General features: G+C 50.6%; 6 protein-coding genes across 6 annotated transcripts; 4 read left to right on the top strand and 2 right to left on the bottom strand.

The window, feature by feature from the left end:
* Positions 1-573: 573 nt before the first annotated feature.
* MRS44_007074 (uncharacterized protein) lies at positions 574-2,319 on the top strand (the record flags this gene model as incomplete). Its single annotated transcript, XM_046272940.2, has 3 exons — positions 574-821; positions 875-1,889; positions 1,945-2,319. The coding sequence occupies 3 exons, from the start codon at positions 574-576 to the stop codon at positions 2,317-2,319; spliced, it is 1,638 nt and encodes a 545-aa protein (XP_046129393.1).
* Positions 2,320-2,994: 675 nt separating this feature from the next.
* MRS44_007073 (uncharacterized protein) lies at positions 2,995-4,003 on the top strand (the record flags this gene model as incomplete). The annotated part of the gene is made up of 2 exons (XM_046284233.2): positions 2,995-3,048; positions 3,104-4,003. The coding sequence occupies 2 exons, from the start codon at positions 2,995-2,997 to the stop codon at positions 4,001-4,003; spliced, it is 954 nt and encodes a 317-aa protein (XP_046129394.2).
* An 860-nt stretch (positions 4,004-4,863) lies between these two features.
* MRS44_007072 (uncharacterized protein) lies at positions 4,864-6,857 on the top strand (the record flags this gene model as incomplete). Its single annotated transcript, XM_046284234.2, has 7 exons — positions 4,864-4,894; positions 4,943-5,541; positions 5,600-5,705; positions 5,755-5,889; positions 5,940-6,247; positions 6,302-6,463; positions 6,516-6,857. The coding sequence occupies 7 exons, from the start codon at positions 4,864-4,866 to the stop codon at positions 6,855-6,857; spliced, it is 1,683 nt and encodes a 560-aa protein (XP_046129395.1).
* A 1,294-nt stretch (positions 6,858-8,151) lies between these two features.
* On the top strand, positions 8,152-9,011 carry MRS44_007071 (uncharacterized protein; the record flags this gene model as incomplete). Its single annotated transcript, XM_065620385.1, has 2 exons — positions 8,152-8,751; positions 8,823-9,011. The coding sequence occupies 2 exons, from the start codon at positions 8,152-8,154 to the stop codon at positions 9,009-9,011; spliced, it is 789 nt and encodes a 262-aa protein (XP_065476457.1).
* Positions 9,012-9,222: 211 nt separating this feature from the next.
* MRS44_007070 (uncharacterized protein) lies at positions 9,223-11,145 on the bottom strand (the record flags this gene model as incomplete). The annotated part of the gene is made up of 5 exons (XM_065620384.1): positions 9,223-9,481; positions 9,557-9,666; positions 9,720-10,309; positions 10,372-10,825; positions 10,885-11,145. 5 exons carry the CDS (start codon positions 11,143-11,145, stop codon positions 9,223-9,225), a joined length of 1,674 nt encoding a protein of 557 aa, XP_065476456.1.
* A 656-nt stretch (positions 11,146-11,801) lies between these two features.
* MRS44_007069 (uncharacterized protein) lies at positions 11,802-12,704 on the bottom strand (the record flags this gene model as incomplete). Its single annotated transcript, XM_046282249.2, has 1 exon — positions 11,802-12,704. The coding sequence occupies one exon, from the start codon at positions 12,702-12,704 to the stop codon at positions 11,802-11,804; it is 903 nt and encodes a 300-aa protein (XP_046129398.1).
* Positions 12,705-12,850: the final 146 nt, after the last annotated feature.

Below are 12,850 nucleotides of genomic sequence, written 5' to 3'. Positions count from 1 at the left end.
TGTCAGAGCGATGACTCGGAGCTTGGTCAGCGACCCCAACATCATGACAGGATTGCGGGGGTTTCCGGACTACCCCAGATTGAGGAAGCCGAACTATTGGGACTAGAGTACCCTAGCCGAAGCATGGCGTCCCCCAACAACGCGCTGACTCGACATGAGAGTCAGCTTCTTGTGTGGGGTATGGGCCTGTAATGTTGTTTCCCGCTAACCTCCTTGAGTCATCTTACATGGAAGAGAGCTCGTACACTTCCAGCCATCACAGGGTCCAGGTCCACGATGAACCTGTAGAAACTCAGAACTAGCCTCGGCTGTGCGATATCTTCCCCGTGGGGTTGACTGTCTGTGCGTGAACCGGATTTCTGGGGTAGTCAATGTGTGCCTCCCAGCTGCCCACCAACTCACCAACACGCACCAAGTGTAGGGAGGGTATCGAGTACTCGCGCCATCAAGCCAAAGACAGAGCCATAGTCACTGGACCCAACTATATTTTGCTTCGTTTCCTTCCATTTATTTCTAGCCTCTTTTCATACGATATTCTAAGCCATATTCTCTCCATCGACAAAGACTTTCACCATGGATCTCAACAAGCAGGAAAAGTCAATGTCTACTACTGAACACGTCGAGCAGAGCCACACGGGTACGCAAGACATTGCCGACCTTGCTTCCCGCCAGACTGAGTATGAGAAGAGCCTCAGTTTCTTCGAGACGGTACGAGTGTTTTGGCGAAGCACTCTCTGGATTCTGTATGGCCAACTCGTCGTTTTCGGCTATGGCATCGATGGAAACATTGCGGGTAATCTGCTTGCAATCCCCAAGTTTCGGTAGGCTTTTTATACATTTTACTTGGGTCATGACTGACAAGATTACCTACTAGAGAGGATTACGGTACCCTTCATGGAGAGGGCAACGCGGCAAGCTGGATCATCCCGGCAACTTGGCAAAGCCTTTACGGAGGCGTCTCCCAGCTGGCTGCAATTCTCGGAGCTGCGTTCACCGGTTGGATCGCCGATAAGATCGGACGTCGATACACCAACATGATATTCTGCGCCGTCTCCATTGCTGGGGTTGGAGTTCAGTATGCTTCCATCCATGACGGGTCACTTGCGATCCTCACGGCTGGAAAGGCAATCAACGGCCTCTCCATTGGAGCGTGGCTCATAATTGGGCCTCTCTATGCTTCCGAGGTTGCACCACTCAAACTAAGAGGCTGGCTCACGGCCATGACCAACTTCATTCAGTTCTGTGGCACCCTTCTGTTCACTGGCATCATGTACAAGCTAGGCCCTAAGAACGACGCAGATGCCTACATCATCCCATTTGCCTGTCAATGGGTCATTCCATGCCTCGTTCTTCCTACTGCCTGGATCTGGCCTGAGTCACCTGTCTGGTTGTTTCGATCCGGACGCCGCGAAGCTGCCCGGAAGTCCCTTGACCGTCTGCATGGGGACAGCCCGGCGATCAACAAGGACGCAATACTAGCCTTGATCGAGAACACTGTTGAGCAAGAGCGCGAGAATCATTCAGAGACGACAAGTGTGACGTATGCTTCTTGCTTCCGATCGACAGACAGACAGCGGACTTTGATCTGTATGTTCATCTACGGATGCCAATATCTGAGCGGTCTTGTCTTTGTCTTGGGTTATCAGTCGTACTACTATCAACTTGCCGGGTTTGGTGCACAGTTTTCATTCCTGCTCGGAATGCTTAACAATATCAGCATGTTCATTGCCAACATCCTGTCATGGCCACTATTGACCATCGTGGGCCGCCGACCTCTTATCGTCTGGGGCCAGCTCGCATGTGCCATGACACTCTTTATTGTTGGAGGAGCCTCTGTACCAGAACAGAGGACAACAAATCTCGTAACAATCGCTTTCATGTTTGTTTGGGTATATATTGGTCTCGACCTGAACACAACGAATCATAGCTGACGGTATTCAACAGGGCTTCATCTATCAGATTACGCTGGGGACAGTTGCCTGGACAGTTGTGGCAGAGATCCCCAGTTGGCGCCTGAGGTCACGAACCCAAGGCCTATCCAACATTGTTCTCTGTGCAGTGCAGTGGGTAGTGGGCTTTGTGTTCCCATACATGTTCAACCCAGATGCCGGTAATCTCGGCGGTAAGGTAGGCTTCATCTTTGGTGCGACAACCTTTATCGGCTTTGCGGGATGTTGGTTATGGCTGCCCGAGACGAAGAACCGCACAGTTGCTGAGCTTGATGATCTGTACGCTGCGAAGGTCAAGCCACGTTATTTTCACAAGACTTTTCTTGCTCCTGGTACTGGGTCCGATGAAGGTAACAACAAGACTGAGTAGGAAGACTGTGCTCGAATCCTGTTAGGCTATGTTTTAATCTTCTTACATTTTTCATTTGGTTATTGCATTTCAGTCTACCTATGTCGAGTAGGCCATAGTAGTAGGAACAATTCAAGGATCTTACCTTTGAGCGAAGCCAGTTCTTGAGGAAATGCATAGTAATGAACGAATTGTTAAATCCGAAATCGCCAACTTAAATTTGCTATCCTGTCTGCAAGCTCTCCGTTCATGCGATACGACTCACTGTCGTTGCGCAGGTTGAGCCATGGGCTGAACAAACAGGCACTAACAATACTGTTGCTGTTGTCTGAATCTCGTGCGCATGGAGGTATCCTAAGATGAGGTTTGACAAGACGTAGTAAGAGGCCGAGGGAAAGTTTCCACCGGCAGAGTCACCGGAACGAAAAAGGAGGGCTGCGAGCTGACTCGCTGGCTGACTCGCTGGGGTCGTGCTGTATGAGTCAGTTAAGTAAGCCCTGGTTGGATTCGATTCGAACTGCGGGGAAAGTACACGGAGACCACGGCCCTTGATGAGGGTTAAAGAAACCTGGGATATCAACATTTTAAAACATTATTGTGATACTACCTAAGCTCGCCAGCTTAATTTTTATTCCTTGATGCCTGAATAGACTTCCTTCTGAACTTTCTCATCTTAATGAGAGCGTCGAGTTTATCATGCCTTCACTACCCAAGTTGATGTCTCTGCAAAACCGTGTTGCGATTGTGACGGTGAGTATTGACTTGCGCCCCTACAGCGTTTCTTTGTATTGATCCAAGATGTTAGGGAGCTGGGGGTGGTCTTGGAAAGGAATACGCCCTCCTACTGGCTTCATACGGGGCTCGTGTGGTTGTAAACGACTATGGTGGCTCTCTGGACGGTCAACGTGGAACCATTTCTCGTGCTCAAGCTGTCGTCGACGAGATACGAGAAAAGGGAGGAGAGGCAATTGCCGATGGCCATGATATCTCCATACAGGCCGAGGTCCAACAACTAGTACAAAACACCATAACTGCATATGGGACAGTACATATTCTGGTCAACAATGCCGGTACCGCTGGCCAGGCCAGCTCTCACGACAATGTCAACGTCGACTCATTCCGGCGAACCTGGGAAATTGCTGCTTTGGGAACTATTCTTCTCATCAGTGCCGTGTATCCGACCATGCAGAAGCAGGGATACGGCCGCATCATCAACACCTCCTCTGACAGCATCTTCGGCATGGGTGCCGGAGGTGATGGGGGCTACGTGTCCAGCAAAGGGGCCACGTACGGTTTAACCCGAGAGCTTGGCCGAATGAGCCCCAGGCATGGAATCAAGATCAACGGAGTTTTGCCTTCGGCTGCGTCTCGAATGTCGGACCTCTCGCCTGTTGTCAAACGTATCACGAGACAGTACTTCGACACTCACCTTGTGGCCGACTTTGTGGTAGCTTTGGCCAGCGAGGAATGCCCCGTGTCTGGGGAATTATTCAGCGTCGGCGGCGGGAGAGCCGCGAGAACAACCTTGGCTACTGTCCCGGGACATTCTGGAGAGACTACACCAGAGGGTTACCTGGCCAACTTTGACAAGGTCCTTGGATCGACAGAGGAGCTTTTTGTACCGAAGGATACTCTGGACCAGATTTCATATGCAATAAGGCATGCAACTGGCATAGATGTAGGTGTCATCTCTTTAGAAGAGTGATTAGCACTGGCAATCTTGTACACATTCAGCAACACAAAACCTTCCATTAACGTAACATAGAAAACTGGCCAATTGCATTTCACTAAATACATTGGACCTTTTGCTGTCATCCTGAGTCGCTTGTCGATTTAGTCAATTCCCATAGCCAACACATACTGTAGATGTTTGCACACTTGCATCTGTTTTGACCCTATACATACCTTCCTATCGACCAATGCGAAGGTATCAATGTATAGGCAGGCCATCAACAGTTCGTGCTTTGCAATGCGGGAGGCTGACCGCCACGTTGGCTGGAGAAAATGGCCACAACGTGATAAACAATCGCGAGTTCAGATTCCATCGTTACATAGTCACAAGCCTACTCGTATATAGATCTAATAGCGGCTATAGCTCTAATGTCCTTCACCTATTCTTAGAAATCCATTGATCGGTTCTTCTCACCCAAATTTCGGCTGTTTACGCCTTGCACACAGATGTCAACTATGTAGAGTATGAAGCGGGTGAGGGAGAAAGTTGATCCCTGGAGGGAGCTAGACTTGAGGTCTTTGGTCTCTGTCATGGTTGATTCGCATATCAGATGCTCTATGTTGTTTAGAGCCGTGAATTTGTGCCTCGGGCCGAGCTTTAAAATGCTGCTGCCGATGCTCGGTCGGAAATATAGATAGCATGAGTGTCAGTTGCGCGAGTCAGCGACGCGACGCCCGCGTTTCTCCGCACCGCGCCTGAGATGGACATGGCTGGTGGCTACCTTGAAGGTGAATAAGAGCTAAACAATAGATCGCCAGTTGTTGTTCGGTGATTGCTTACTTCGAAGTAGCTGCCCTTCATTTGCTTTGGCCTTAGAAGCTGGTACCTAGGCGATGTCATTCCTCGGCCCCTATCTTGAACCGAGTAAGTCACCCTCACCCTTGCCCAAGAAACGATTATAACATTAAGCAGCCCCTAAAGGCCTTTCGGTATGGAATTGGATGTTTGAGGGAAACCCGGCACTGTGCTTACCCCCAGCGGCTGGCTCCGAGCCAGTCAGTGCCCGTGGGTTCCGCGACAGTACAACGGGGGCATTTCTTTCGTACAAGGATTTGAAGAGTATTGCTACCGCCGCCTCTACACTTCTCTCCAGAGACCATGACCTCAAACCAGGGCAGACAGTCGCCATAGTCAGCAGGAATCTGCTTTGGTATCCAGCTGCAATGCTGTCTGCCAGTCGCCTCGGTGCGGTTGTCACAACACTGCCTCCCGAGACCAAGAAGGATGACCTGGTTCATTTTTTCCGCGATTCACGCGCAGTTCTAATATTTTCCGATGACACGGCGCTTGATCAGGTCAAGGCAGCTTGCCAAGTAGTTGGCTTATCGACGAACAAAGTCATTCGCCTGGAAGGATTGAGAAGCGAGGACAACACGTTCTGGGCTTTACTTCGACGAGCGGAGATCCTTGATCCGGCTACTTATGCTAAACCATGGGTCCCGAGTAGCCATGGTGCTTCGCCGTGTGGATTTCTTTCTTTTAGCTCTGGAACTACAGGCAAGCCGAAAGCTGTACGTTCCTCATGTCTACTATGCTTGCCTGCCGACCATTCAGTTGACCTTACTGTAGGTCATCATATCTCATGAGAACCTGATCAGTCAAGTGCGCCAAATGCGTCAGATCACGCCGGTCAATCGATCAAGTACCCTGCTGGGTATTTTGCCGTTCTTTCACAGTAAGAAGTACCATATCGTACGAGAAGCACGACTGACCATATCAATTAGTTACTGGCCTAGTCCACCTACTTCATCTGCCAATCGCTTTACAGCAAGACGTGGTAATAATGGCCAAGTTCAACATGACGCGGATGATGCAGACCATTGTCGAGTTTCGATGCGATGAACTGTGGCTTGTACCTCGTGAGTTACCTGACTTGTTATCCCTAGATATATCCTGCTGACTTCAATAGCTTTGTTGATCCGACTCTTGAACGACCCATCAGCTCAAGGATATGACTTGTCGTTTGTGAAACAGTTCAATACAGGCGCCGCGCCACTCGCCGAACAAGTAATTACGCAGCTCGAGAAACAATTCCCCAACGTGTCTATCCGCCAAGCTTGGGGCATGACTGAAACCACCTCTTGTTTGACAGTGACGCCTGCTGAGCTCACCACCTGGAGCAACGCAACAAAGGTTGGGAAGCTTGTCCCTGGAACCGAGATTCGTGTCGTAGACCCAGAGACGGAAAGAGACGTGCCCAAAGGGCAGATTGGAGAGGTAAGTTATAGGAGACTATGGCGGGAAGATGAAATATCCCTAATGATACTATAGATCTGGGCGCGAGGCCCTCAAGTGACAAAGGGATATCTCGACCGCCCAGAGGAAACTGCGGCTTCTTATGTCAATGGAGGGTTCTTGAGAACTGGGGATCTTGGAAACATTGACGAAGAAGGATTTGTAACAATCCATGACCGAATCAAGGGGATGATCAAGGTGACAGTGCTCACATCGGCTGGTGGTATACAGAGCTAACAACCAGTTGTAGGTTCGGGGCCATGCCGTTGCCCCCGCAGAGCTCGAAGATCTTCTCCACGGACACCCCAAGGTCAGGGATGTGGCTATTATCGGAATTCCAGATGACTACTCTGGCGAGCTCCCCAGAGCTTTCGTCGTCCTGAGAGATGGAATAAACAAGGGTTTCGAGGTCGAGCAAGAATTACAGGACTTTGTTGCCTTTCGAAAGCCAAAGCATAAGAGACTTGCTGGAGGCGTGGAATTTGTCTCTGAAATCCCCAAGAGTGCATCTGGAAAGATCCTTCGACGGGTGCTCAAGAACTACTGGGTACAGCAGCAGAAAGCTCAGGATGGTAGACAGGCCAAGTTATAAAGATCAAACTGGATCTAGAGGGTTGTCACTTGGATGTAGATAGATACGAAGATTTCAAAGCCAATAATTTTCTATACTAGGCGCCGCGGAGGAGTCTTCTTGGCTGATAAAAACGGATTCTCCTTTCCGAACTGTTCGGTGCTCCGGATGAGTGGATACCTAAAGTCGACCCTCTGCAATCTGTTCCACGATGGCCTAACTGGCCTCGTCAACGTCCATGCCCCGTGCCATTGCCAACCAAGTCATTCGATCACGACAATCTTGTAGCATATACTTTCGTACTTATAGCTAGTCAAATTAGCTAAAGCTAAGGAGATAATAAGAATATAACTCGCATCTATTGACTGAGTCAGCATGTCGTGTCAAGACCCCATATGTCGAGTCAGCTTGCAGAGTCAGAAACAATCAGTAAGTAACCAACATGACAGCCCGATACCGTTCCTACTTTAGCATTTCCACGAGCAATCATAACCTTTCAACAATTTCAACGACACACGAGAATACTAGGCTGGCCCCTCAGAGAAGTGTTCAATACGTCAGCCAAAACGTTCCATAGTCCAAAAGGTAACTTTCCAAATCCTAATTACCAATAGTTGCGTTTTCCCGCTTCTGTAGTCTCATGGAGCGTGTGCGCCTTTCTTCTCTCTGAAGCCACGATTTATATGTAATTAGGTGGTTACCGCACAACGCACAAGGCGGGGGCTCATCTCCGACCGGTTTGACCATCGAAACCGTACTTACGATGTCGACGAAAACCTCTTCCCCTCTCGGGATTTCTGATAAGTTCAGGATACTGGCCTGCTTCACCCTGCTTTACGGTTCGCCCTCGGCCTGAAACATGCCCTACCCTTCTTGCCGATCGAACCTTCAGTTGACTTGGACGGCTAACAGGCTATGTCTTACCCAAAACAAAGCTTCGGGCCTTGCTGTTGCGAGCCTTTGAGGTCAAAGGACCGAGTCTCCAGCAAATGCTAGCAAATGCCTCGCTGAAGTGGTGAGCTTACTATATCTGAGACATCATTTGCTCCCGCTCATGAATGATGCGCATAGGATCTCTGCTTTTCTTACGATATCGCAATTCCGACATGTTACCGAGAGCAATCTTACGGGCCCTCAAGACCTCCTCAAGGGTTGTCCAACCCTGCTTGAAGAACAAGGAACATCCGAAAAGGCAAGTCAACCAAGCACCGCACTAGACATCCTGGGTTCTGTCTAATGCCTCGGAGTGCAGATTGTGAGCGATCGTTTTAGTGGCATCTACGCCGCGAAGTTCCCCCGTTCAACTCATATCATCATGTATGTCCATGGCGGCGGCTTTGTGTCCGGCTCTCCGGAGGGGGTCGCAGGCTGGCTGCTCCAGTTGATTGTTGAGCTCCACGCTCGCGGAATCCTTGCCGACGTGTTCTGCGTCCGTTATAACCTTGCTCCTGAACACCCTTTCCCGGGCGGGTTGCGGCAGGTCGTGGCTGCATACGAGGAACTCGTTTCAAGAGAGGGCAAGCCTATCATCTTGGCCGGCGAATCGGCGGGCAGCAACCTCTGCCTAGATTTGCTCCGTCACCTCGTTGATCCCCACCCAGAGATTCCACCAGTGAAGGGAGGAAACCGTGGTGGCAGGATTGTCGCCGCTTGTTTGACGTGTCCTTGGGTGGACCTTCGCAACGAGAGCGAATCTATGCATCGGAATGCGAAGTACGACTGCTTAGAGAAGAAGGTTTTGGACAAGTGGCGTGAAGCCTACCTGGGAGGGCTGCAACCAAACGACAACTGGACGAGCCCCGTTGATTTCCCAGGAGATTGGCGAGACATTCTACCACCGCATGTGCTTCTAGTAGCGGGCGGGTTAGAGCTTTTTCTCAGCGACATCCTTCGTTTGGCGGACAAAATAAGAAAGGTACTTACTTCCCGTCAATGCTCGATATTTGCGCTACTAGCTGCCTCTAACACGATCTTCATTCTCGGTAGGGCGGACACAAGGGCCTTGATTTATGCGTTGTCCCTCTGAAAGGACATGCCTGGCATTTGATAGACTTTGGCGGCATAGTTCCTGGCAAGGAAGCAGCCAAGGCCGACGCGGGCAATGCGGGGGGTTACATGGGCGTCACGCTGCATGCGGACTGGATTGCCGAGAAGCTTCGACTCGCAAGTATGTAGCTTATAGGCGGCATAAATGGGATGCTATATGCAATGATTGGTTGTCTCGCCCGATGGTCGTGGCTTGTTGGCCTAGAAAAGAATATAGCTGCCTAGCGAGGGGGGAGTGACCTGGCTTGACCCGCATTAGACCTCGCGGTCTCACACTGGGTTGTGATAGTAATTTCAAAGCTTGATATTCAGACATGGAAATCTCGAACCGCTTAGTTAATTATGGTGCCAGAGTATTCATCGGTGTCGGCCCCTTGAGCTGTGGATATATCTCAAAGAACTTACTGCCCAGCTTCCAGTTTGCCAAGTCCAAAATCTCAGTTGTAATACTTTGTTGTGATCTTCCCCACAGATCGCTCTCGGTGGCCTGAATATCTACCGTCATGTACCGGGCGATGTCCATAGACACGGCGTCCAAGTTAGCGGCGGGCGATTGTGTGGAACCTGTCATGCGAATCATTCCATCGCGGATCTCGGGCCTTGCGAGCTATTGCATTAACTGAAATATTCAAGGAAGGACAGCTTAAGAATATAATGCCGGTTTCGCTACTTACCACGCAATAAGGTCTGCGCCGACGGGGTGCGGAACCATAATCTGCATTGTTGTCGGTCTGAACCAGGGAGGAATGCTCTCATATGTTTCAGGTGTCTGCATCACTTGGTACTAGATCAGTGTCAACGACAAGTCTAACCTTGTGACATAGGCGGATAGCGTACTCTGAAAAAGAGGTAAAGCACCCAGTACGTGGCAAGATATTCAGGCATGCGCCTCAGACGGCAGACGGGTGACAAAAACATCTTCAGATCAGCTGAAAGTGTGTTTCGAGGGTTTTCAAACAAAAAGTCCTCGATCTTGGGCTGCCCAATGCTGTCTTTATTTTGTTTGGCCCGCGCTATGAGCATTCGGATTTTGACATCTCCAGGCATCGATGGGCGCTGCCACAGCGGCAAGCCTCCAGAGCTCCCACAGGCGGGTATGTTGACAACAGAACTTGGCGTCGGGATGCCAAACGATAATTCGTGCTCAATACTGGCACCGACCGAAAGTTCGTCGAAGTTGTTCATCGAACACAGAAGCCTGAACGGCTGGTGGCTTGTCGAGAAACTGTCGTGGCGGTGTGAATTTCTCGATGATCCTAGGAGATGCTCGACGTCTGGCAAGGCGATCTCGCCGCTCCCAGATTTGTGACCGTGCTGAACAGCGCCCTCTGCGTGTGGTTGATCCAGTAGGAAGACACCATGGCTTGAAGCGGCCTGACTTGTGCGCGGCAGGGGGGCTGAGACCAGGACGGCGGGACCCAGCTCAGCTGTAAAGTATTGGAGGGTCCTTCTGCTAACGGAGTCTTGCTCATCGCGGCAGAACCGACACTTGCGCCCAAGATGGTTGGCGCGTCATATAGAGCCAGATTTATTAGCTGGTCGTCTAAGTCGAGCCCATCCGCGGTTAGTTCAGCAGAATTCTGTTCATGTTGGATTACTCCAGCAGGCTCCGTAAGATGCCCAAATTCGGCATCCAATAGCCCTTGAACTCCGTCTTGGACTTCTTGACGGGCCAGCTCATCAGCAAGAAGAGGAGGAATTGCCGCAGCTCTAGCGTCGGCTCTGACGCCGGCATGCGAGTGGTAGAGGTCGCGCTGAGTGTTAGAACTCTCGCTAACGGGCTCTTCCTGAGAACTTCCTTCAGAGTCGGCAGACATGGCCTGACCCTTTGAACAGCAGACTCCTGAGTTGCTTAGCTCGTCCAAGATCGAGTGCTGACGAAGTTCGTGCTGTCGACGAAAGAGACCCTCCATCTCGTCCCAGAGGGCTTGCATCTCTTTCAGCTGGCAAGCGCGGTCAGTGCCAAGGCAAACCATCGGAATCATTATGGATCGATGCAAACCTCTTTCTGTAGACGAAGATTCTGTGTGGCGTGCCGAGCCGCAGTCTCTGCCTCGCTGGCCGACTTGAGCAGAGCGACTTCAGCTTCGAGCTCTTCGATGTAAAGCTTTTGCCGCCTTCTATGATTTCTCTGGGCAACCCTGTCGGCGCGTCTCTTTCGATCGAGCCGCGACTCGGCGGTTGCAGCCGAATCTTCTGTCGCCACATCGGCACTGAAACATGATGGAGCCGTGGGACTCGCGCTGCGGTTCATTCCCGGCATGGCTAACCCCAGTGACGCTTCTTGCTATGAAAACAATCCAACGATAATGATCGATGGCAAAGTAAACTTCGACTCCGTTTAAGCCACTCGCTAGTTCTTCGATTAATATTGCGTTGTTTATTATGGTTGAAGCCCGGCCCTTGATGGAATAACTGAGCCTGAAGACCGTAAGTTCTTCGATGATAGATGCAGTTGGGGAGGTTGTATGAATTTGGGGAGAGGTTGCGTTCCCCGCCTGGGGCCTACCCCGGAATATAAAACCAGTACCAAAAGTGGCTGACTGCACGGCCGGCCAACCATAAACGCGGGGTCAGTACGGTCAGAAGCATGGTTTTTCTAATCTGGTTAGCTCACTGTGTAAGTTCATTACCAACTCAGTTCCATTTGGACAACATGGGTACAAAAGCCCAGGGGGTGGAGGCTTCAGAGCAACTCAATAGATTTCATACAGCCGTAACACAACTGTAGCTTATACCCAAGCTTCAATGACAAAATGGCAATCAACTGGGTTTCATTTGGTCAAATGGGCAAAACGAGTCAAACGTTAAAAATTGCCTCCTTTCTGCAAAAGCTCCACTTTATGCTATTCAGGACACACTCTAGAATCCAAGTCTGTACAACAGCAAACGATCTTTCATGTCAAGGTGACAAACAGCCTACATCGGGGGATGGGCGAGCGAGGTGGGGGCTTGAAGTCGGTTTCCCTCCGTTCCCGGAAACTCTGCCGGGTTTCCCTGCAACTCCAGAAAACGTGCCCTTGCTGTCATGGCCACTTTGCTTTCCTCCGGGTGCGTCAAGACCCAGAACTCCCCTTTAGCTATTTGTTCTAGGATAATCCTGCTCGCCTCCTTAACACCCATGCCTTTTTCCTGTGCCATTCTTGCTAGCTTTGCTCGGTATGGCTGCACCCGATCAGCGCCCTTGGGTTCATCAGGGACTGGGTTAGAGTCGAAAATGTCGGTGCGTAAAAGACTAGGAATAATAGAAGACACGTGAATGTTCGCTTCTTGGATTTGGAGTTCCAAAGCGAGTCCCTCTGTAAAGCCTTGTACTGCGTGCTTGGTCGTAGCATAGGCAGTCTGCCCAGGGAGAGAACCAAAAGAGGCCAGACTAGCCGTGTTGACGATCCAGCACTCCTCGCCGGATGCCAGCATCCGAGGGAGGAATGCTCGAACACCATGGACAACTCCGTGAATATTGACGTTGAGCGTCGCCTCCCAACTAGCGGCCGAGACCTCTGAGATATAGCCGAGAGTTTCAATGCCAGCATTATTGATCAACAGGCGGACCTTCCCGTAACGAGAGAAGACATCGTTTGCAAACTTGTCGAGGTCGGTCGGTTCTGATACGTCGACCGTAAACGCTTCGGCCCGGCCTCCAGAAGCGATGATATTAGAGGCAACAGATTGGGCGCGATCATATGCTATGTCGGCGATGATGACGGTCATGCCCATGGTTGCAGTGAGCTTTGCGAGGCCGGCACCAAGACCACCCCCGCCACCAGTGATAACAGCTACGCCACCCGAGAATGCATCTTCCGGTGTTCGTGGGGGCGACATGGCTGTACAAGGACGTTGGAACTTTTTTCTTTTTCGCGAAGGCGTGTTTCTTCAAATAAAGTGCTTATAAGTTGGCGCTGGGGGTTTTACATCTGCTATGGAGTCGTTAGCTCTACCTATATATAGTTAACTAGGGATGTGCTTCT

The sequence above is a fragment of the Fusarium solani genome (genome assembly GCF_023522795.1).
Source record: "Fusarium solani strain SB1 chromosome Unknown bctg00000004, whole genome shotgun sequence".
Lineage (NCBI taxonomy): Eukaryota > Fungi > Ascomycota > Sordariomycetes > Hypocreales > Nectriaceae > Fusarium > Fusarium solani.
Note: the sequence above shows the minus strand (reverse complement) of the source record. Positions and strands in the feature narration are given on the sequence as shown.